Below are 23784 nucleotides of genomic sequence, written 5' to 3'. Positions count from 1 at the left end.
CTCATTCAGCCTACACGCGTTACTCTTGCTTTCTATTGTTTTACCTGGAGTTCACACTCTTACCACATGGATGTATCTTTGATGCGTAAACAGTGGCAACACTCGTGCCAGACGGTTTCAAATTTAAATCTAATCACAAGTTTAGAGGTGTAAAAGTAACGAAAAAAAAAAAAGCTTACCCGTTTGTATTCGTTACTATAACAATTAGTACTAGTTACTATCGTATCGTTACGTTACTCGTTACTTATGTTACCTCATAACATGCTATGTTATGTTAGCGCAACTAATCGAGTCGTATTGCGTACGCGTAAAGTATGGCGTCGCGGCGTCGCAACATTCGTAATTTGTAGAACACGTACTTATACATTTCATACCAAACTGCGTAAGATGCATTTTTTCACTTTTACGTATTTTGAACCAGACTTGTATTTAAGTCATTCTAAATTTAATTTGATTTAATAGGTAAAGTGTAGAACTACAAGTTATTATAATATCTCTTTTAAGATAAGAACATAAAAAACCTGAAAATACGCGATAATAAAAAAACAAAACATACATATTTCTAATCAGTAAAAAATACTTTATTGCCTCATTTCTTATAGACTTATAAACTTTCTTTTGACGTGATAACGTCTTATAAATCGATGAACGCTGGCTCCACGCACGAAAAATTGTCACGTTCCGCCTGAGCCGAGCGTGCAAGAACCGGCCAACCACTGTGCGAGAAAATCTTCCATAATGTGAAATAGGTTAAGGCGGGCTTTTTAACTAATTGTTCGTGATTATATTTAAACAAATTATTTAAATTAAATTAAAAAAACTGTAAATAATATTTGAACATTAAAAAGTATGCAATTTTTCATTAATTTTTTCTTATGACGTTATCACGTAAAATTTTCGTCCGCAAACCGACTTTAGAGACTACCCCTTATTTTATTAATTAAAACAATGGAGAAAATATGTTTTGCATTTTTATTTTAAAAAGCCCAACAGAATGAAGTTACACAATTGCGTTTGTACTTTAAGTAAACGCCATCAGTTGGCAACGCTGTTCAAAGTAAACTCGCCACTGCACTCGCTACGCTACACAGGCGAGTGTTTGCTAACCACATTGCAATGAGTAGACCCTGGGAGACCTGAGCTCGTGCGACCGCGATATGAGTAATGTGAAACATAAAGTGCAAAAATAATTATCTGGCCCCGGCGCGGGGATAATGCGATAAAACCTTTATCCGCGCGCCCGGCTGATGCTAACGCGGGCGCCGAAACTGCAACCCCGCCGGTTTTATGGCGCAGGGCCGGAGCCCGTATTAGCCGGGGATAAAGCTTGTAGCCCCCCCCCCCCCCCCCCCTGCGCCTCGTTCGTCTCTTGTTTCCTTCTCTCCCGTGCCCGCACATTGGGCCCGCACACGAGCCAAGGCGCAGCTTGTGGTTCCTCATGGTGCCAGGAACACCATTTGGTCACAATCTCGGCTCCAGTTCTGGGACCCTGTCTGCGATCAAGCCAAATCCAAAAGAATTAGACCTGTTTCGCAGACATGCGTTAAATAGGCACCAATGCCCGCAATAAAAGGGTATTATCGGGAAAGAGAATGGGTATCGACAACTCACCAAAACAGGGTGTTGCTCCTTGAAATCAGGAGGTGTCTTGCCGAGGCGCCCACGAAACTTGGCGCGAAACTAGCGCGGTGGACGCGGTATAACTCATTATTAAAAAAATTAACAAACAATTAACTATGAACACTGACTGATTACAAAAGGTAACTTAGTACGATATTTGGGAAAACATCCTTTGACGAAGCGATTACATCTTAAAGTAAATATCGGAGGCGAATCTCGCTAAGCGCTGGCCAAGAACAATACAGTCAGCCGGAAGTCGCGCCAAGAAGTCCATGGTATGGCACCTGTGGCGCTTAATTAAACCCGGTGCCTCGCCTTGAAAGGAGGAGGGGATGCCTCGGCTTCAGGACCGAAGAGTTCCGAAGATGTCCGACACGAGCCAAGGCACAGCCTCTGTGCGGAGCGACCCCGCCATGGCAGCCCACCCTGCGCCAGCAGATGGGCAGCTGGGCATTCTTCGTAACACTACCTCAGTACATGCTCTTCTTTGTGCGAGTCAGTAGTTCAAAAGGGAAATTTTTTTTTAGTCATAATTTTTTTTTTCACGTGATAACGTCTTATATATCGATGAACGCCGGCTGCACGCACGAAAAATTGTCAAGTTCCGCCTGAGCCGAGCGTGCAAGAACCGGCCAACCACCGTGCGAGAAAATCTTCTATAGCCCTAATATCAAACAGGTTAAGGCGGGCTTTTTTTTAACTAATTGTTCGTGATTATATTTAAACAAATTATTTAAATTAAATTTGCAAAAAAACTGTAAATAATATTTGAAAATTAAAAAAGTATGCAATTTTTCTTCAATGTTTTCTTTTGATGTTATCCACGTTAAATTATCGTCCGTAAACCGACTTTACAGACAATTCCCCCCCCCCCTTTTTTTTTTTGAAACTACAATTTGGTTTTCTCCAGGCCGTCTGGCTTCTGGAGCCACTGTCCACATGCTGCAGCCTCTGGAAGCTGTCACAGCTGGAATAACGGGGCCTGCTAACTGCATCACTGGACGTAGCGACCTCGCCACTGCTAGCGCCATGTTGCCTCCTCTTTCCCACTGAGTACCCACAATTGGACCACCTCCATCACGCTGCTATGGCCTTTGCTGGCTATTATATATGGTCGTTTAAGCAAAAAACAAATACACAATCATATACTTGATGTTTTGTGTTTTAAAATGTTTTAGGTACATAATATTTTAGCGCAGAAAATTTATTGTATTAACTGTTAATTTTAATATAATTCCTCGTCGAAAATAAAGTCAAAATCAGGGATCTATTGGACTGCAATTTTTAGTTCGAAAAATACTTCACAGATAGTGCCACGTAACAATTTTTTTTCTTTCTAGTGAAGATAATATTATATTTTGTTATGACTATTCAGTTTTTCAAAATGCATTCCAGGATAGTTTCACTACCATACAGTTTACTTCGGCGCACCAGTACACTTAGTACATCCCCTGTTGACCATCTTGACGCCATAGGCTCGTGGCCATAGCTGTTTCTGCATGCAAACGCATTAGACTTTCAACTTGTCAGATTCCCGTTGTGTAAAGCGCGCTTATTTCGTTACATTTCTGGTGCATACTAAAATTTCATCCGTGACATGCATAAAAAAGTATAACCTCGAAAATGGTAGTACCATCTTGTTAGAAAGAATTATAGTTAGGTTTTAAATAAGGAAGATTTTTACCATTTTTACCTCGTTTATCACTCTCGACATTGTTTTTAAGGATTCTACGTTAAATTTTGTATCCCAAGAACACATTAATGTTGCTGTTACCGAGCTTAGATGTTCACGCATCACTGGCGAGTATGATCACATTTTTTTTGTGTGTGTGTAGAGAGAGTTTTCATTTACAACGGATAATGTAAGGATTATTATTTCTTTGTTCTCTTCCTCTTCGCAACTTTTTTTTTATATTTTACAATCGCGCCTCATGGTTGGTTTTAAACTTGCTCGCAATTTCTCTGCGGGCCATTTCTCCGGGGAGGAGGCGGGCGCCATTACAGCAACTGTATCCGCGCAGGCGCACTCGCTTACTCTTGTCTCGTGTGCGCGCCGCTCGGTCTCCGCGCGACGGCTTTATGATCGCCCCATTGCCGCCCCTCCGCCCCTCCGCCCACACACTACCCCCGCTGCGAGACGAGGCTGTTCCGTTAAAAGCCTCTCCGAGCGAGTGTTCGCGGGCAGGAGGCTGGCTGCTGTGGGCTAGGTGCTGGGTGCTGGGGGCTGGTTGCTAGGGGCTAGATGCTGAGGGCTGCCTGCTGGGGGCTGGCTTCTGGGGGCTAGGTGCTGGGGGCTTGCTGCTGGGGGCTAGGTGCTGAGGGCTGGCTGCTGGGGGCTAGGTGCTGGGGGCTGGTTGCTAGGGGCTAGGTGCTGGAGGCTGGCTGCTGGGGGCTAGGTGCTGGGGGCTGGCTGCTGGGGGCTAGGTGCTGGGGGCTTGCTGCTGGGGGCTAGGTGCTGAGGGCTGGCTGCTGGGGGCTAGGTGCTGGGGGCTGGTTGCTAGGGGCTAGGTGCTGGAGGCTGGCTGCTGGGGGCTAGGTGCTGGGGGCTGGCTTCTGGGGGCTAGGTGCTGGGGGCTTGCTGCTGGGGGCTAGGTGCTGAGGGCTGGCTGCTGGGGGCTAGGTGCTGGGGGCTAGGTGCTGGGGGCTGGTTGCTGGGGGCTAGGTGCTGGGTGCTGGTTGCTAGGGGCTAGATGCTGAGGGCTGGCTGCTGGGGGCTAGGTGCTGGGGGCTGGTTGCTAGGGGCTAGGTGCTGGGTGCTGGGGACTGGTTGCTAGGGGCTAGGTGCTGGGGGCTGGTTGCTAGGGGCTAGATGCTGAGGGCTGGCTGCTGGGGGCTAGGTGCTGGGGGCTGGTTGCTGGGGGCTGGCTGCTGGGGGCTGGCTGCTGGGGGCTAGGTGCTGGGGGCTGGTTGCTAGGGGCTAGGTGCTGAGGGCTGGCTGCTGGGGGCTAGGTGCTGAGGGCTAGGTGCTGAGGGCTAGGTGCTGGGGGCTAGGTGCTGAGGGCTAGGTGCTGGGGGCTGGCTGCTGGGGGCTAGGTGCTGAGGGCTAGGTGCTGAGGGCTGGCTGCTGGGGGCTAGGTGCTGGGGGCTTGCTGCTGGGGGCTAGGTGCTGAGGGCTGGCTGCTAGGGGCTAGGTGCTGGGGGCTGGCTGCTGGGGGCTAGGTGCTGAGGGCTGGCTGCTGGGGGCTAGGTGCTGAGGGCTAGGTGCTGGGGGCTGGCTGCTGGGGGCTAGGTGCTGGGGGCTAGGTGCTGGGGGCTGGTTGCTAGGGGCTAGGTGCTGGGGGCTGGTTGCTAGGGGCTAGGTGCTGAGGGCTAGGTGCTGAGGGCTAGGTGCTGAGGGCTGGCTGCTGGGGGCTAGGTGCTGAGGGCTAGGTGCTGGGGGCTGGCTGCTGGGGGCTAGGTGCTGAGGGCTGGTTGCTAGGGGCTAGGTGCTGGGGGCTGGCTGCTGGGGGCTAGGTGCTGGGGGCTGGTTGCTGGGGGCTAGGGGCTAGGTGCTGGGGGCTGGCTGCTGGGGGCTAGGTGCTGAGGGCTGGCTGCTGGGGGCTAGGTGCTGAGGGCTAGGTGCTGGGGGCTGGCTGCTGGGGGCTAGGTGCTGGGGGCTGGTTGCTAGGGGCTAGGTGCTGGGGGCTAGGTGCTGAGGGCTAGGTGCTAGGGGCTAGGTGCTGAGGGCTAGGTGCTGAGGGCTAGGTGCTGAGGGCTGGCTGCTGGGGGCTAGGTGCTGAGGGCTGGTTGCTAGGGGCTAGGTGCTGAGGGCTGGCTGCTGGGGGCTAGGTGCTGAGGGCTAGGTGCTGGGGGCTGGCTGCTGGGGGCTAGGTGCTGGGGGCTAGGTGCTGGGGGCTGGTTGCTAGGGGCTAGGTGCTGGGGGCTGGTTGCTAGGGGCTAGGTGCTGGGGGCTGGCTGCTGGGGGCTAGGTGCTGAGGGCTGGTTGCTAGGGGCTAGGTGCTGGGGGCTGGTTGCTAGGGGCTGGCTGCTGGGGGCTAGGTGCTGAGGGCTGGTTGCTAGGGGCTAGGTGCTGGGGGCTGGTTGCTAGGGGCTAGGTGCTGGGGGCTGGCTGCTGGGGGCTAGGTGCTGAGGGCTGGTTGCTAGGGGCTAGGTGCTGAGGGCTAGGTGCTGAGGGCTAGGTGCTGAGGGCTGGTTGCTAGGGGCTAGGTGCTGAGGGCTGGCTGCTGGGGGCTAGGTGCTGAGGGCTGGTTGCTAGGGGCTAGGTGCTGGGGGCTGGTTGCTAGGGGCTAGGTGCTGGGGGCTGGCTGCTGGGGGCTAGGTGCTGAGGGCTGGTTGCTAGGGGCTAGGTGCTGAGGGCTAGGTGCTGAGGGCTGGCTGCTGGGGGCTAGGTGCTGGGGGCTGGTTGCTAGGGGCTAGGTGCTGGGGGCTGGTTGCTAGGGGCTAGGTGCTGGGGGCTGGCTGCTGGGGGCTAGGTGCTGAGGGCTGGTTGCTAGGGGCTAGGTGCTGAGGGCTAGGTGCTGAGGGCTGGCTGCTGGGGGCTAGGTGCTGAGGGCTGGTTGCTAGGGGCTAGGTGCTGGGGGCTGGTTGCTAGGGGCTAGGTGCTGGGGGCTGGCTGCTGGGGGCTAGGTGCTGAGGGCTGGTTTCTAGGGGCTAGGTGCTGGGGGCTGGTTGCTAGGGGCTAGGTGCTGGGGGCTGGCTGCTGGGGGCTAGGTGCTGAGGGCTGGTTGCTAGGGGCTAGGTGCTGAGGGCTAGGTGCTGAGGGCTGGCTGCTGGGGGCTAGGTGCTGGGGGCTGGTTGCTAGGGGCTAGGTGCTGAGGGCTGGCTGCTGGGGGCTAGGTGCTGGGGGCTAGGTGCTGGGGGCTGGCTGCTGGGGGCTAGGTGCTGGGGGCTAGGTGCTGAGGGCTGGCTGCTGGGGGCTAGGTGCTGGGGGCTGGTTGCTAGGGGCTAGGTGCTGGGGGCTGGCTGCTGGGGGCTAGGTGCTGAGGGCTGGTTGCTAGGGGCTAGGTGCTGAGGGCTGTCTGCTGGGGGCTAGGTGCTGGGGGCTTGCTGCTAGGGGCTGGCTGCTGGGGAAAAAAAATCTTATTTATGTAAATCTCAAAAAAGATAAACTTTCCAGAATAAATTACAATAATCATATAACTTCTAACACAGGTAGTAGGAGTACCAAAGAAAAAAATAATAATAATTGAAATAAATAAGACCGCCACAACTTGGTGTATCAAAGAACGACAACATGACGGCTCCGGGGGTGTCGCAGTGCCTGCTCTGGGCGGACTGGTCGCGCGGGTAAACACGAGTTAGGCGGCCCGCACGGGCCAGTAATTGTGTGGCGCTGGCGAGCCAGTGCGCGCGGCTCGCAGCCCTTTGGGGGGGGGGGGGGGGCGGTGCGGGGCTAATTCAAATTGATTGCATTCCTGTGATACGCCGCTGCGCCAATATGGCGCCGCCTGGGGAATGGCTGATGAGCCGGGCCGCTGCGGCCATGCGGGCGTGTGATGTGTGTGGGAACTACAGGCGGTTCAGAGAACTGTGTATTCCCTCGCGCGCTTGTGAAATGAAGGTGTTGTATTGAACACCTTTTCATCTCCCGAACAAACCGTCGGGGACATTCAGAGGTGTCATTGCCCCTTGTTGTTCCCTGCTGCTGGGGGGGGGGGGGGGGGGGTGCGCGACGGTCCAGATGCGCCTATCACGTGACTTCCTCGTGGCTGCAGCTCACTGGCCCGGAGTCGGGCGCACCCTGGTTCTGGGTCAGTGAATCCCTTAGGTTCTGTCCTCAGACCGCGTGTTGCGTCAATGACAACACCTTCATTGAGTTACAGAAGAAGTTGCAGTCCTACGAAGCAAATCTCCTCAACTTTATCAGAAACCACTTGACTACTCTGAATCCAATCTCAGTAATACCGCCGGAGAATGATGATATTTGTGTGGCTCAAGATCTTCAGCTTCGGCCTATTTTTAAGAGGCGATAGAGAGGAACGATCGGCTTGTGACGCATCTATCTCTCTTCCACTTCATCGGCCGGTGCGTCCGAGTAGAAGAGAGACAGCGGCAGCACACAACCTACACGTGAACTGTTTTGTCAACTGCTTATAAAGTGAAGTGAAAAGTTAATGTGGTTTCCATGTTTATAACAACAATTGCGGCAAAAAATGTAATTAATTCTTGCATTTTAAGAATTTGATTAACGATATAATCTCATATATTTGTTCTTTGATTGTTAAATAAAATCATCTGTCGGCGAGTGCAGTAATAATAGGTTATGTTACAATTTTGACTAAAAAATTATTATCTCATATAAACTATCGTATAAAAAGTCAACTGATTTTATTTAGTATTCAATGAAAAAAATTGTAATTTTCAATTAACTCCTTCTTTGTATTATACACAATAATGATAATTCAGTGATAAAAATTCAATTCAAATCATAAAAGTATGCAATTTTTCATCAATATTTTCTTGTGATGTTATCACGTAAAATTATCGTCCGTAAACCGACTTTACAGACAACCCCCTTTTTTTCCCCCTCCAAATGCCTTTATCAACATAAACATCAGTTAACAATCAGTGTCCCTGATTTTAGGCAGCTGTTTGAAATTAAGTATGGTGACTGTCAGGCGTCCAAATATTCCGTTGTAAATTTTATACTATTTTTTATGCAAAATCCGTTGTAGTAAAACAAGACCATATTATTCGTCGGCGTCATAAAACTTCATGGGAAACAAGGGCATATACATTAAATTATTTCAATTAAATAATTTTTCTTGAGCGACTATATCGGCAGGGTTTTGTAGAACTTCGGTCAACTCGACATCCAGCCGCGTGGAGTTCCGTCATAAATACTTCGTTCATTATCTTCTATAAACTGCGAGTTCAGCTGCAACTAGGATTTCGAATACCGGTCTCTTGGGAAGCACTTTAGTCTGCGAGTCGCACTGACGGTTTAAACCTATCCCAGCGTGGTGGCCGTGCAGCCTCGGTTAGTTTGTGGACTTCAGACCCAGAGCAGTGGTGGGGGGGGGGGGGGGGGGGGGGAAGACGGAGGAGGGTATGCGAGGAATGCGTGCGGCAATCTGGCCTCCGTAAGGGCGAGATTGCAGCAGCGCGCTGTGATACGTCACTGTCTGTGAGGAACGTGGTCTGAAACTTACACTCGGGAGGAGGGCCTCTTTTCCAGTGTTCACTATTTCTTATTACAAAGGAGAATGAATTGCACTGAACGAAATCGATCATGCAAAACGAATCATTATTTTCCGAAACAAAATTTTGCCAAGCGTCTCTGTTAGGCCTTCTCTTGTATATATAAAAAAAGGGGGGTTGTCTGTAAAGTCGGTTTACGGACGATAATTTTACGTGATAACGTCATTAGAAAACTTTGATGAAAAATTGCATACTTTTTTAATTTGCAAATGTTATTATTTACAGTTTTTTTTGCAAATTTAATTTAAATAATTTGTTTAAATATAATCAAGAACAATTAGTTAAAAAGCTTGCCTTAACCTGTTTGATATAATAGAAGATTTTCTCGCACGGTGGTTGGCCGGTTATTGCACGCTCGGCTCAGGCGGAACGTGACAATGAGTCATGCTTTTTCGTGCGTGCAGCCGGCTTTAATCGATTTATAAGACGTTATCACGCAAAAAAAAAGTTATAAACAGTAATATAATGCAGCTTTATTTGTAGACACTCTTATTTGTGTAATTTTTGTTCGGGTGTTTGAGTGTTTCTGTTTGCTTTGTGATATTTGTATTGTTTGTCCCGCTTTATTCCGCGTGATGTCCAGTTTCGGAAGTGCGTCTCTTCTGTTATGCTCGCTGGGTGCCCGCCAGGGTGTGTGTGTGTGTGGGGGGGGGGGGGGGGGCAGTGTGTCGATACGCCGTCGTGTAAATCACAGTTTTCATTTACAGATTAGTATTTCAATTACTGGCACCAGTTTGAAGTGTCACTAGCGAACAACAAGGGGGGGGGGGGGGGGGGGGCAGTAGGTGGGCTTCTACTATGGGAACTGAAAATATCGACCTTTCAATATTTATGGTTGATTGGATATTCAACCATTATTCAGACGAAAACTGTTTTTTTTTTTTTTTTTTTTCAGTTTACGAAAACAGATTTCATATAATGTAAGCACTTATTGATTGCAAAATTTTAATCAGTTAAATGGAAGTCGGTCACAGTCATGTGTTTCATTTGAAAGTGTAGTTGGCTCTCGAGTACTGTTATTGATGTTTTATTGTTTTCTCTTCAGACTCCAATATTCATTTTGTGTGAACGTCCGTGTGTTCTGTTCTAATGGTGTATCGGTCTGGTGTGAGCGGTGAACATGATTTATTGGAGAGCTGGTAACTTTGTTGCTGCGATACTCGAAATATATTGCTCTTTATGTCTCGTATTTCATTGTGTTCTCCAACTCTGACGTATTTCAACTTTCCAACTGCCTTAATAGCTTGTTAATTATTGAGAGCTTGGTTTTTTGTCATGCTTGTTGGATTTAGCAGACTTTTTAAATTGTTTTAAATTTTTAAACCCTTGTCTAATGAAACTAAAGAAATTACATTCACAACGCCTATATAAGTTTGAATAGAAATTTTGGTCATGCTACCTAGTAAAACATTTTAACACTTGGTGTATTATTAATTTTTTTAGAAGTAACAGCCCCAAAGGAACATGTAAATGTGTTTTGAATGTTTTCATGCGCGCACACCAACACGAACACACATGACAAACACATATAAACAAAATATCACATTTCGAACAACGAAATAAATTCTTAGGTTTTAAATTCAATCATATAATGGCGTTGACATTAAAATTACTATTTTTCTGTGCGTAATAGTAATTTGGGCACTTACGTATTAATACCACCGCAGCAGAAATTGCGCTAAAAATAACATTGTGGACGGTTGGTTGGTTTATTATAGCTATCATAAAAAAATGTAAAATATATTTTATGATTGCTTAGGAATTACCAATTTAAGATGTAGCTATCCTAACCTAACCAACCCTTCGTGTGATTTTACAATATTCCAAATATGTAGTTGCGGTGGCGTTAATACGTAAGTACCGTAATTTGATTAGTTATTAAGTTTGAGCAGTACTGTACTGTAGGTAATGTTCTCTGTAGCAGAGCAAATGCGCAGCTTATTTTTCTCAGTATGGATACCGTTAGTGACATGATGAGTGTAGCAATCGCTTTATACCCGTGCCATTATTAAGAGAGCAGTTAGGAATTAAAAAAAAAAAATATATTTCAATCAACAGCAGGAAACACACAACATAACGTTCAGAGATATAATAAAAAAAAATGGGGGGGATAACTGGATGTAAGATACTTAGTATGAGTAACATAAATAATTATTTTTAATTAGAGTCCTTTCACTATTTTTTCAATATTCGACCGCAAACAGGGTAGAAAGGCGGTAATTTTTTTTTATTTTAAATGTCTGATCCCTGAAGCTATTCAAGCAGGATGTAAGTTATGTAATATGATTTATAAACATACAAAATCTATCAACAAATTAAAAAAATAGCAGAAAATATTTTTAAACGATGAAATATTGTAAATATGGTTTTAACATTAAAAATTAATATATTTTGATCAAATCAAATTTTAAGGTACTGAAAATGATAAACAAACAAGCCTTAAGCTACATTATCTCAGTTAACGTTCTCTGAAATATCACGTCTTAAGTTGTGACAGGGGTTGATATTATTTAAGAAATAGATATTGCCATATACGTAGTTCTGAATTAATACATTTGTCATCCGTTGAATTTTATTATATGTAAACCGGTCGTTTCCAGTTTTCAACATGATGTTCAACGCAATATATTTTGCGAGAACTGTAATTTGTTTGTGAAACGCACGGCGCCAGCGGTAGCGCAGGACTCGACTTGGAACCAGCTGATAACCGCGGCCTCACTCTCGCAGTTCCCTGCTGCTCAAATCTTACCGTTCAAAGAAAAGTATGTGATTAATTACAAATATTTTTGACGTGATAACGTCTTATAATCGATGAACGCCTGCTGCACGCACGATAAAGCATGACTCATTGAGTCATTGTCAACGTTACGCCTGAGCCGAGCGTGTGAGAACCGGCCAACCACCGTGCGAGAAAATCTTCTATAATATCAAACAGGTTAATTTAACGCGGGGTTTTTAAAAGCAGCAATTTCCAAAAAAAAAAAAAATTGATTTATTTGTCCAATTGCGTCATTTCAAATTAACAATTTATTGACATTGATTTGATTTCAGTTTATTTCTATAACTAATTGTTCGTGATTATGTTTAAACAAATTATTTTAATTAAATTTGCAAAAACTGTAAATAATATTTGGAAATTAAAGAGAATGCATTTTATCACAAATGTTTTCTTTTGACGTTATCACGTAAAATTATCGTCCGTAACCCGACTTTACAGATAATCCCCTTTTTTTTCTAAATAAATAGATACAGTAGATTGTCAGTTTCATACAAGTTTTATTTCGTACAGAAACAGTTCAAGAATTATTTTTTCAAGCGGATAAATTTAGGCCTTTTTAAATTTTTAGGTTGGATTAGGTATCTGATTTTAATATGTTTTATGGGAGAGATTAGGTCACTCTGCCCCCTCCCCCCCAATCCTACTCACCCCGTAAGTATAATCACTAATCCGGAGGTCCTGTTTAACCACAGATTAATGTAATTTTATAAACCCGAAATGGAGGAAATGTATATGAAAACAGATACAAAATAATTTTGGCATCTAATGGAAACTAGCTGTAATATTATTGCTCTCGATACCCGTACACATAGACGCAAGGCAGTCGCGCTCAGTGAGATAAGGTCTGCGCTCCTCTGTTCCGTGTGCCTCCCACCAGCCACTGTTAGCAGGTACTTGGCAGTCGCGGGTCTCACGTCTCTGCCGAGTTGCAAGCCATTCTTCGCAGCTCGGCATGCCACTGTTGGATAGGCCCCCACTGGACCACGGGTTCACTGGGTGTTTTGAGGGGTCCCAGTGTGGTGTAGGCGCCAGCAGTGCTGAGAAAGTCTGGGAAGTCTTCTTTTCACAGAAAAGAGAACAAAAACCCTCAATCGTGCATCTTCGGTTGTTTTTTTTTTTTTTTTGGTTCATTGTAAGTCATGATAACTAATGGTCATTTAGGTTAGGTTAGCTACATTGTAAATACTTTAAAACATTGTGGACGGTTGATTTGGTTAGGATAGCTACATTAAAGATACTGTCAAATCAAAAATCAAAAAAGCGAGCATGAACTTCGGGGAACGTCGGGTGTGGCTCTCTCGTCTGTGAAATTAAAGCTTCCCATAAAGTCTCAGGACTCAGGACACAGCCAACTGTCTGGTCAGCTGATAGTAGTAGAGGGGCTGAGGCAGTGACTATGCTGGGTTGGTGGCCCCAGCCGCTGGTCTAATACCCTCCCGATCAAACAACAGGGAGCGATCCCTCACAGTTCTGTATGATAAAACCTCTGGAATGTTTAAAAGAAAAGTGGAAGATACTCCCACACTACCCTTCAAGGTCGCATATTGGGAGGGGAACGTGAGGATGCTGTCCGCAAAGGTCGGAATATATCTGTTCCATACCGCCGATATTAACTCACATCTAAAACAAACACACATTCTTGAAGTATCGAGCTATTGGCGAGCATCGCTAAAAAGTCGATTTTGCTCGTCTGTGGTAAAGTTTAACTCCTATATCCGACAGATCACTTAATACAGTGGTTTGGTAATGGTGTACCAGGAGAGGGTGTGTAGTGCCTGGGTCTCGGTGCTGCCGCACTGTCCAGTTCTGCTCTATCTTGACTGTTGCTGGGAACCATGCCTGGCTCTGGAGTGTCTGTACCGACCACCCTGGTTGAAGAACCATCCTTGTCCTCCGCTCTAAATGGTGCACTTGTAGAGGGTGTGTAGTGCCTGGGTCTCGGTGCTGCCGCACTGTCCAGTTCTGCTCTATCTTGACTGTTGCTGGGAACCATGCCTGGCTCTGGAGTGTCTGTACCGATCACCCTGGTTGAAGAACCATCCTTGTCCTCCGCTCTAAATGGTGCACTTGTAGAGGGTGTGTAGTGCCTGGGTCTCGGTGCTGCCGCACTGTCCAGTTCTGCTCTATCTTGACTGTTGCTGGGAACCATGCCTGGCTCTGGAGTGTCTGTACCGATCACCCTGGTTGAAGAACCATCCTTGTCCTCCGCTCTAAATGGTGCACTTGTAGAGGGTGTGTAGTGCCTGGGTCTCGGTGCTGCCGCACTGTCCAGTTCTGCTCTATCTTGACTGTTGCTGGGAACCATGCCTGGCTCTGGAGTGTCTGTACCGACCACCCTGGTTGAAGAACCATCCTTATCCTCTGCTCTAAATGGTGCACTTGTAGGGGGTGTGTAGTGCCTAGGTATCGGTGCTGCCGCACTGTCCAGTTCTGCTCTATCTTGACTGTTGCTGGGAACCATGCCTAGCTCTGGAGTGTCTGTACCGATCACCCTGGTTGAAGAACCATCCTTATCCTCCGCTCTGAATGGTGCACTTGTAGGGAGTGTGTAGTGCCTGGGTATCGGTGCTGCCGCACTGTCCAGTTCTGCTCTATCTTGACTGTTGCTGGGAACCATGCCTGGCTCTGGAATGTCTGTACCGATCACCCTGGTTGAAGAACCATCCTTATCCTCCGCTCTGAATGGTGCACTTGTAGGGGGTGTGTAGTGCCTGGGTCTCGGTGCTGCCGCACTGTCCAGTTGTGCTCTATCTTGACTGTTGCTGGGAACCATGCCTGGCTCTGGAGTGTCTGTACCGATCACCCTGGTTGAAGAACCATCCTTATCCTCCGCTCTAAATGGTGCACTTGTAGGGGGTGTGTAGTGCCTGGGTCTCGGTGCTGCCGCACTGTCCAGTTCTGCTCTATCTTGACTGTTGCTGGGAACCATGCCTGGCTCTGGAGTGTCTGTACCGATCACCCTGGTTGAAGAACCATCCTTATCCTCTGCTCTAAATGGTGCACTTGTAGGGGGTGTGTAGTGCCTGGGTCTCGGTGCTGCCGCACTGTCCAGTTCTGCTCTATCTTGACTGTTGCTGGGAACCATGCCTGGCTCTGGAGTGTCTGTACCGATCACCCTGGTTGAAGAACCATCCTTATCCTCTGCTCTAAATGGTGCACTTGTAGGGGGTGTGTAGTGCCTGGGTCTCGGTGCTGCCGCACTGTCCAGTTCTGCTCTATCTTGACTGTTGCTGGGAACCATGCCTGGCTCTGGAGTGTCTGTACCGATCACCCTGGTTGAAGAACCATCCTTATCCTCTGCTCTAAATGGTGCACTTGTAGGGGGTGTGTAGTGCCTGGGTCTCGGTGCTGCCGCACTGTCCAGTTCTGCTCTATCTTAACTGTTGCTGGGAACCATGCCTGGCTCTGTGGAGTGTCTGTACCGATCACCATGGTTGAAGAACCATCCTTATCCTCTGCTCTAAATGGTGCACTTGTAGGGGGTGTGTAGTGCCTGGGTCTCGGTGCTGCCGCACTGTCCAGTTCTGCTCTATCTTGACTGTTGCTGGGAACCATGCCTGGCTCTGGAGTGTCTGTACCGATCACCCTGGTTGAAGAACCATCCTTATCCTCTGCTCTAAATGGTGCACTTGTAGGGGGTGTGTAGTGCCTGGGTCTCGGTGCTGCCGCACTGTCCAGTTCTGCTCTATCTTGACTGTTGCTGGGAACCATGCCTGGCTCTGGAGTGTCTGTAACGATCACCCTGGTTGAAGAACCATCCTTATCCTCTGCTCTAAATGGTGCACTTGTAGGGGGGGTGTAGTGCCTGGGTCTCGGTGCTGCCGCACTGTCCAGTTCTGCTCTATCTTGACTGTTGCTGGGAACCATGCCTGGCTCTGGAGTGTCTGTACCGATCACCCTGGTTGAAGAACCATCCTTATCCTCTGCTCTAAATGGTGCACTTGTAGGGGGTGTGTAGTGCCTGGGTCTCGGTGCTGCCGCACTGTCCAGTTCTGCTCTATCTTGACTGTTGCTGGGAACCATGCCTGGCTCTGGAGTGTCTGTACCGATCACCCTGGTTGAAGAACCATCCTTATCCTCCGCTCTGAATGGTGCACTTGTAGGGGGTGTGTAGTGCCTGGGTATCGGTGCTGCCGCACTGTCCAGTTCTGCTCTATCTTGACTGTTTTTGGGAACCATGCCTGGCTCTGGAGTGTCTGTACCGATTACCCTGGTTGAAGAACCATCCTTATCCTCCGCTCTGAATGGTGCACTTGTAGGGAGTGTGTAGTGCCTGGGTATCGGTGCTGCCGCACTGTCCAGTTCTGCTCTATCTTGACTGTTGCTGGGAACCATGCCTGGCTCTGGAGTGTCTGTACCGATCACCCTGGTTGAAGAACCATCCTTGTCCTCCGCTCTGAATGGTGCACTTGTAGGGAGTGTGTAGTGCCTGGGTATCGGTGCTGCCGCACTGTCCAGTTCTGCTCTATCTTGACTGTTGCTGGGAACCATGCCTGGCTCTGGAGTGTCTGTACCGATCACCCTGGTTGAAGAACCATCCTTGTCCTCCGCTCTGAATGGTGCACTTGTAGGGAGTGTGTAGTGCCTGGGTATCGGTGCTGCCGCACTGTCCAGTTCTGCTCTATCTTGACTGTTGCTGGGAACCATGCCTGGCTCTGGAGTGTCTGTACCGATCACCCTGGTTGAAGAACCATCCTTATCCTCCGCTCTGAATGGTGCACTTGTAGGGAGTGTGTAGTGCCTGGGTATCGGTGCTGCCGCACTGTCCAGTTCTGCTCTATCTTGACTGTTGCTGGGAACCATGCCTGGCTCTGGAGCGTCTGTACCGACCACCCTGTTTGAAGAACCATCCTTGTCCTCCGCTCTAAATGGTGCACTTGTAGGGAGTGTGTAGTGTCTGGGTCTCGGTGCTGCCGCACTGTCCAGTTCTGCTCTATCTTGACTGTTGCTGGGAACCATGCCTGGCTCTGGAGCGTCTGTACCGACACCCTGGTTGAACAACCATCCTTGTCCTCCGCTCTAAACGGTGCACTTGTAGGGGGTGTGTAGTTCCTTGGTCTCGGTGCTGCCGCACTGTCCAGTTCTGCTCTATCTTGACTGTTGCTGGGAACCATGCCTGGCTCTGGAGCGTCTGTACCGACCACCCTGTTTGAAGAACCATCCTTGTCCTCCGCTCTAAATGGTGCACTTGTAGGGGGTGTGTAGTTCCTTGGTCTCGGTGCTGCCGCACTGTCCAGTTGTGCTCTATCTTGACTGTTGCTTGGAACCATGCCTGGCTCTGGAGCGTCTGTACCGACCACCCTGGTTGAACAACCATCCTTGTCCTCCGCTCTAAATGGTGCACTTGTAGGGAGTGTGTAGTGCCTGGGTCTCGGTGCTGCCGCACTGTCCAGTTCTGCTCTATCTTGACTGTTGCTGGGAACCATGCCTGGCTCTGGAGCATCTGTACCGACCACCCTGTTTGAAGAACCATCCTTGTCCTCCGCTCTAAATGGTGCACTTGTAGGGAGTGTGTAGTGCCTGGGTCTCGGTGCTGCCGCACTGTCCAGTTCTGCTCTATCTTGACTGTTGCTGGGAACCATGCCTGGCTCTGGAGCGTCTGTACCGACCACCCTGGTTGAACAACCATCCTTGTCCTCCGCTCTAAATGGTGCACTTGTAGGGGGTGTGTAGTTCCTTGGTCTCGGTGCTGCCGCACTGTCCAGTTCTGCTCTATCTTGACTGTTGCTGGGAACCATGCCTGGCTCTGGAGCGTCTGTACCGACCACCCTGTTTGAAGAACCATCCTTGTCCTCCGCTCTAAATGGTGCACTTGTAGGGAGTGTGTAGTGCCTGGGTCTCGGTGCTGCCGCACTGTCCAGTTGTGCTCTATCTTGACTGTTGCTGGGAACCATGCCTGGCTCTGGAGAGTCTGTACCGACCACCCTGGTTGAACAACCATCCTTGTCCTCCGCTCTAAATGGTGCACTTGTAGGGGGTGTGTAGTTCCTTGGTCTCGGTGCTGCCGCACTGTCCAGTTCTGCTCTATCTTGACTGTTGCTGGGAACCATGCCTGGCTCTGGAGCGTCTGTACCGACCACCCTGTTTGAAGAACCATCCTTGTCCTCCGCTCTAAATGGTGCACTTGTAGGGGGTGTGTAGTTCCTTGGTCTCGGTGCTGCCGCACTGTCCAGTTGTGCTCTATCTTGACTGTTGCTGGGAACCATGCCTGGCTCTGGAGCGTCTGTACCGACCACCCTGTTTGAAGAACCATCCTTGTCCTCCGCTCTAAATGGTGCACTTGTAGGGGGTGTGTAGTTCCTTGGTCTCGGTGCTGCCGCACTGTCCAGTTGTGCTCTATCTTGACTGTTGCTTGGAACCATGCCTGGCTCTGGAGCGTCTGTACCGACCACCCTGGTTGAACAACCATCCTTGTCCTCCGCTCTAAATGGTGCACTTGTAGGGAGTGTGTAGTGCCTGGGTCTCGGTGCTGCCGCACTGTCCAGTTCTGCTCTATCTTGACTGTTGCTGGGAACCATGCCTGGCTCTGGAGCATCTGTACCGACCACCCTGTTTGAAGAACCATCCTTGTCCTCCGCTCTAAATGGTGCACTTGTAGGGAGTGTGTAGTGCCTGGGTCTCGGTGCTGCCGCACTGTCCAGTTCTGCTCTATCTTGACTGTTGCTGGGAACCATTCCTGGCTCTGGAGCGTCTGTACCGACCACCCTGGTTGAACAACCATCCTTGTCCTCCGCTCTAAATGGTGCACTTGTAGGGGGTGTGTAGTTCCTTGGTCTCGGTGCTGCCGCACTGTCCAGTTGTGCTCTATCTTGACTGTTGCTGGGAACCATGCCTGGCTCTGGAGCGTCTGTACCGACCACCCTGTTTGAAGAACCATCCTTGTCCTCCGCTCTAAATGGTACACTTGTAGGGGGTGTGTAGTTCCTTGGTCTCGGTGCTGCCGCACTGTCCAGTTGTGCTCTATCTTGACTGTTGCTTGGAACCATGCCTGGCTCTGGAGCGTCTGTACCGACCACCCTGGTTGAACAACCATCCTTGTCCTCCGCTCTAAATGGTGCACTTGTAGGGGGTGTGTAGTTCCTTGGTCTCGGTGCTGACGCACTGTCCAGTTGTGCTCTATCTTGACTGTTGCTGGGAACCATGCCTGGCTCTGGAGTGTCTGTACCGATCACCCTGGTTGAAGAACCATCCTTGTCCTCCGCTCTGAATGGTGCACTTGTAGGGGGTGTGTAGTGCCTGGGTCTCGGTGCTGCCGCACTGTCCAGTTGTGCTCTATCTTGACTGTTGCTGGGAACCATGCCTGGCTCTGGAGCATCTGTACCGACCACCCTGTTTGAAGAACCATCCTTGTCCTCCGCTCTAAATGGTGCACTTGTAGGGAGTGTGTAGTGCCTGGGTCTCGGTGCTGCCGCACTGTCCAGTTCTGCTCTATCTTGACTGTTGCTGGGAACCATGCCTGGCTCTGGAGTGTCTGTACCGACCACCCTGGTTGAAGAACCATCCTTGTCCTCCGCTCTAAATGGTGCACTTGTAGGGAGTGTGTAGTGCCTGGGTCTCGGTGTTGCCGCACTGTCCAGTTCTGCTCTATCTTGACTGTTGCTGGGAACCATGCCTGGCTCTGGAGTGTCTGTACCGACCACCCTGTTTGAAGAACCATCCTTGTCCTCCGCTCTAAATGGTGCACTTGTAGGGAGTGTGTAGTGCCTGGGTATCGGTGCTGCCGCACTGTCCAGTTCTGCTCTATCTTGACTGTTGCTGGGAACCATGCCTGGCTCTGGAGTGTCTGTACCGACCACCCTGGTTGAAGAACCATCCTTGTCCTCCGCTCTAAATGGTGCACTTGTAGGGGGTGTGTAGTTCCTTGGTCTCGGTGCTGCCGCACTGTCCAGTTGTGCTCTATCTTGACTGTTGCTGGGAACCATGCCTGGCTCTGGAGCATCTGTACCGACCACCCTGTTTGAAGAACCATCCTTGTCCTCCGCTCTAAATGGTGCACTTGTAGGGAGTGTGTAGTGCCTGGGTATCGGTGCTGCCGCACTGTCCAGTTCTGCTCTATCTTGACTGTTGCTGGGAACCATGCCTGGCTCTGGAGCATCTGTACCGACCACCCTGTTTGAAGAACCATCCTTGTCCTCCGCTCTAAATGGTGCACTTGTAGGGGGTGTGTAGTGCCTGGGTCTCGGTGCTGCCGCACTGTCCAGTTCTGCTCTATCTTGACTGTTGCTGGGAACCATGCCTGGCTCTGGAGTGTCTCTACCGACCACCCTGGTTGAAGAACCATCCTTGTCCTCCGCTCTAAATGGTGCACTTGTAGGGGGTGTGTAGTGCCTGGGTCTCGGTGCTGCCGCACTGTCCAGTTCTGCTCTATCTTGACTGTTGCTTGGAACCATGCCGGGCTCTGGAGTGTCTGTACCGACCACCCTGGTTGAAGAACCATCCTTGTCCTCCGCTCTAAATGGTGCACTTGTAGGGGTTGTGTAGTGCCTGGGTATCGGTGCTGCCGCACTGTCCAGTTCTGCTCTATCTTGACTGTTGCTGGGAACCATGCCTGGCTCTGGAGCGTCTGTACCGACCACCCTGTTTGAAGAACCATCCTTGTCCTCCGCTCTAAATGGTGCACTTGTAGGGGGTGTGTAGTGCCTGGGTCTCGGTGCTGCCGCACTGTCCAGTTCTGCTCTATCTTGACTGTTGCTGGGAACCATGCCTGGCTCTGGAGTGTCTGTACCGATCACCCTGTTTGAAGAACCATCCTTGTCCTCCGCTCTAAATGGTGCACTTGTAGGGAGTGTGTAGTGCCTGGGTCTCGGTGCTGCCGCACTGTCCAGTTCTGCTCTATCTTGACTGTTGCTGGGAACCATGCCTGGCTCTGGAGCTTCTGTACCGACCACCCTGGTTGAAGAACTTTCCTTATCCTCCTCTCTAAATGGTGCACTTGTAGGGGGTGTGTAGTGCCTGGGTCTCGGTGCTGCCGCACTGTCCAGTTCTGCTCTATCTTGACTGTTGCTGGGAACCATGCCTGGCTCTGGAGTGTCTGTACCGATCACCCTGGTTGAAGAACCATCCTTGTCCTCCGCTCTAAATAGTGCACTTGTAGGGAGTGTGTAGTGCCTGGGTCTCGGTGCTGCCGCACTGTCCAGTTCTGCTCTATCTTGACTGTTGCTGGGAACCATGCCTGGCTCGGGAGCGTCTGTACCGACCACCCTGTTTGAAGAACCATCCTTGTCCTCCGCTCTAAATGGTGCACTTGTAGGGGGTGTGTAGTGCCTGGGTCTCGGTGCTGCCGCACTGTCCAGTTCTGCTCTATCTTGACTGTTGCTGGGAACCATGCCTGGCTCTGGAGTGTCTGTACCGACCACCCTGGTTGAAGAACTTTCCTTGTCCTCCGCTCTAAATGGTGCACTTGTAGGGAGTGTGTAGTGCCTGGGTCTCGGTGCTGCCGCACTGTCCAGTTCTGCTCTATCTTGACTGTTGCTGGGAACCATGCCTGGCTCGGGAGCGTCTGTACCGACCACCCTGTTTGAAGAACCATCCTTGTCCTCCGCTCTAAATGGTGCACTTGTAGGGGGTGTGTAGTGCCTGGGTCTCGGTGCTGCCGCACTGTCCAGTTCTGCTCTATCTTGACTGTTGCTGGGAACCATGCCTGGCTCTGGAGTGTCTGTACCGACCACCCTGGTTGAAGAACTTTCCTTGTCCTCCGCTCTAAATGGTGCACTTGTAGGGGGTGTGTAGTTCCTGGGTCTCGGTGCTGCCGCACTGTCCAGTTCTACTCTATCTTGACTGTTGCTTGGAACCATGCCGGGCTCTGGAGTGTCTGTACCGACCACCCTGGTTGAAGAACCATCTTTGTCCTTGGCTCTAAATGGTGTACCAGGAGGGGGTGTACAGTGTCATTCATCTCTGGGGCACGGTTCTGGTTCCTACCCGGATTGACAAGTTGGTTGGTTGAAGCCTGTCTGGTGGCAGACCTCGGTATTCACCATTTTCGAAGTCAGTACGTACTGGTGGGGTCTTGGCTAACTTCCTGTGAAACTCTTGTCCACTGACTTGCGTAGGCAGTTGGCGGTCCGCAAGTCGGACAGAGCGGAGGGGACCTGTCTTCCAAGTCTAGTTCAGATGGTGGACTCTGGAGTAGTAAGATCTGTAAGACGACTCTTATTCTACCCTAAAAGGGCGCAGACATGGGAGGGGAGGTGGGGGGTTTCCGGCCTTCGGGCCGGAAAAGTGTTCGGCCACCTGCTCTGAGCTCTAGTTTTCGCAGGTCACTTGACAACATCGCGTTGATGAGCGAAAAGGAATGCTCCTGCGCTCCGCACGTGTTCGGCGGCGACTCGGGCGCTCCCAGTGGAGTGTCCGCGAACCACGAGCAGGTGCTTGTGCGCGGAGGTCTCAGACATATAACAAGCATATCAGAACATATAAATGTGAAATGACCAAATTAAACTTAAACGATACAAATGGAAAATAAATACATCCACATATACCGAAATGAATCGGAAACCTAATATAACAAACAAAATAACTTGATGCAAAACAAATGAAATAATTTTACCCAAATGTAATTGAATAAATTACATGAAAAAGCATGAAAATAACCCATTTGTAATGAAATAAGAGTATTTTAAATTAATTAAATTTCAAAGATTAAATGCTTGGATTTTAAAGAAATAAATCAATGGAAAGAACTGAAATCTGTGTAAATGTTACCTAACCGTAGATATCAATGTGCAATAAACGAAATAATCTGAAACGATACAAATGTAAATGAAATACATCCACGTACGCAGAAATAAGTCGGAAAGCTAACGGTACGCCATGGACCATGGTGTTGCAGGAACCGGCTGGAGAGCAACGCCGAGCACTGGAACGCGCTGCTGCTGTCGCTGCGGGAGCTGATCGAGTGGGTGATCCGCAAGGACACGGAGCTGACGGGACTGGCGCCCATCGGCGGCGACCTGGCCTGCCTGCAGAAGCAGCAGGTGAGTGCTCAGGCCGGCCTGTGGCAGAGCCCCCACGGCGCGGCGACAAGTCGAGGACACGGAGCTGACGGGACTGGCGCCCATCGGCGGCGACCTGGCCTGCCTGCAGAAGCAGCAGGTGAGTGCTCAGGCCGGCCTGTGGCAGAGCCCCCACGGCGCGGCGACAAGTCGAGGACACGGAGCTGACGGGACTGGCGCCCATCGGCGGCGACCTGGCCTGCCTGCAGAAGCAGCAGGTGAGTGCTCAGGCCGGCCTGTGGCAGAGCCCCCACGGCGCGGCGACAAGTCGAGGACACGGAGCTGACGGGACTGGCGCCCATCGGCGGCGACCTGGCCTGCCTGCAGAAGCAGCAGGTGAGTGCTCAGGCCGGCCTGTGGCAGAGCCCCCACGGCGCGGCGACAAGTCGAGGACACGGAGCTGACGGGACTGGCGCCCATCGGCGGCGACCTGGCCTGCCTGCAGAAGCAGCAGGTGAGTGCTCAGGCCGGCCTGTGGCAGAGCCCCCACGGCGCGGCGACAAGTCGAGGACACGGAGCTGACGGGACTGGCGCCCATCGGCGGCGACCTGGCCTGCCTGCAGAAGCAGCAGGTGAGTGCTCAGGCCGGCCTGTGGCAGAGCCCCCACGGCGCGGCGACAAGTCGAGGACACGGAGCTGACGGGACTGGCGCCCATCGGCGGCGACCTGGCCTGCCTGCAGAAGCAGCAGGTGAGTGCTCAGGCCGGCCTGTGGCAGAGCCCCCACGGCGCGGCGACAAGTCGAGGACACGGAGCTGACGGGACTGGCGCCCATCGGCGGCGACCTGGCCTGCCTGCAGAAGCAGCAGGTGAGTGCTCAGGCCGGCCTGTGGCAGAGCCCCCACGGCGCGGCGACAAGTCGAGGACACCGAGCTGACGGGACTGGCGCCCATCGGCGGCGACCTGGCCTGCCTGCAGAAGCAGCAGGTGAGTGCTCAGGCCGGCCAGTAGCCCCCGGGTGTCTGCACGGCGCGGCGACAAGTCCATCGGCGACCTTACATAAAATTAAAAATTATTGCATCGCCTAGGGATCGAACCGAGGACAGGAACTAGTGGAATCAATCAATATATTAATTGTAGATTTTTAAAATGAATTTTTTAATTTTTCCCGTATTTCTAGCTAAATAATTATGAATTTCCAAGATGGCGCCAACATTTCTAAATGACATGTGCAACAGTAATAATAAATGATAACTGTACTTCAGTGGGTAAAAATTAAACTAACATGTTGGCAGTACACTCTAGAAGACGA

General features: G+C 50.3%; 1 protein-coding gene across 1 annotated transcript in view; it reads left to right on the top strand.

Annotated features, from left to right (window-relative positions):
- The window catches only part of LOC134541655 (dystrophin, isoforms A/C/F/G/H-like), a 935715-nt gene that overhangs the window by 845608 nt on the left and 66323 nt on the right, over nucleotides 1–23784 (top strand). The window contains exon 56 of the mRNA XM_063385245.1: nucleotides 22371–22515. Coding sequence (XP_063241315.1) covers nucleotides 22371–22515 — 145 coding nt within the window. The remainder of the gene's footprint in view (nucleotides 1–22370; nucleotides 22516–23784) is intronic.

Source organism: Bacillus rossius (genome assembly GCF_032445375.1).
Source record: "Bacillus rossius redtenbacheri isolate Brsri chromosome 4 unlocalized genomic scaffold, Brsri_v3 Brsri_v3_scf4_1, whole genome shotgun sequence".
Classification (NCBI taxonomy): Eukaryota; Metazoa; Arthropoda; class Insecta; order Phasmatodea; family Bacillidae; genus Bacillus; species Bacillus rossius.
The sequence above is the reverse complement of the archived record's forward strand: the minus strand, read 5'-3'. Positions and strand labels throughout refer to the sequence as shown.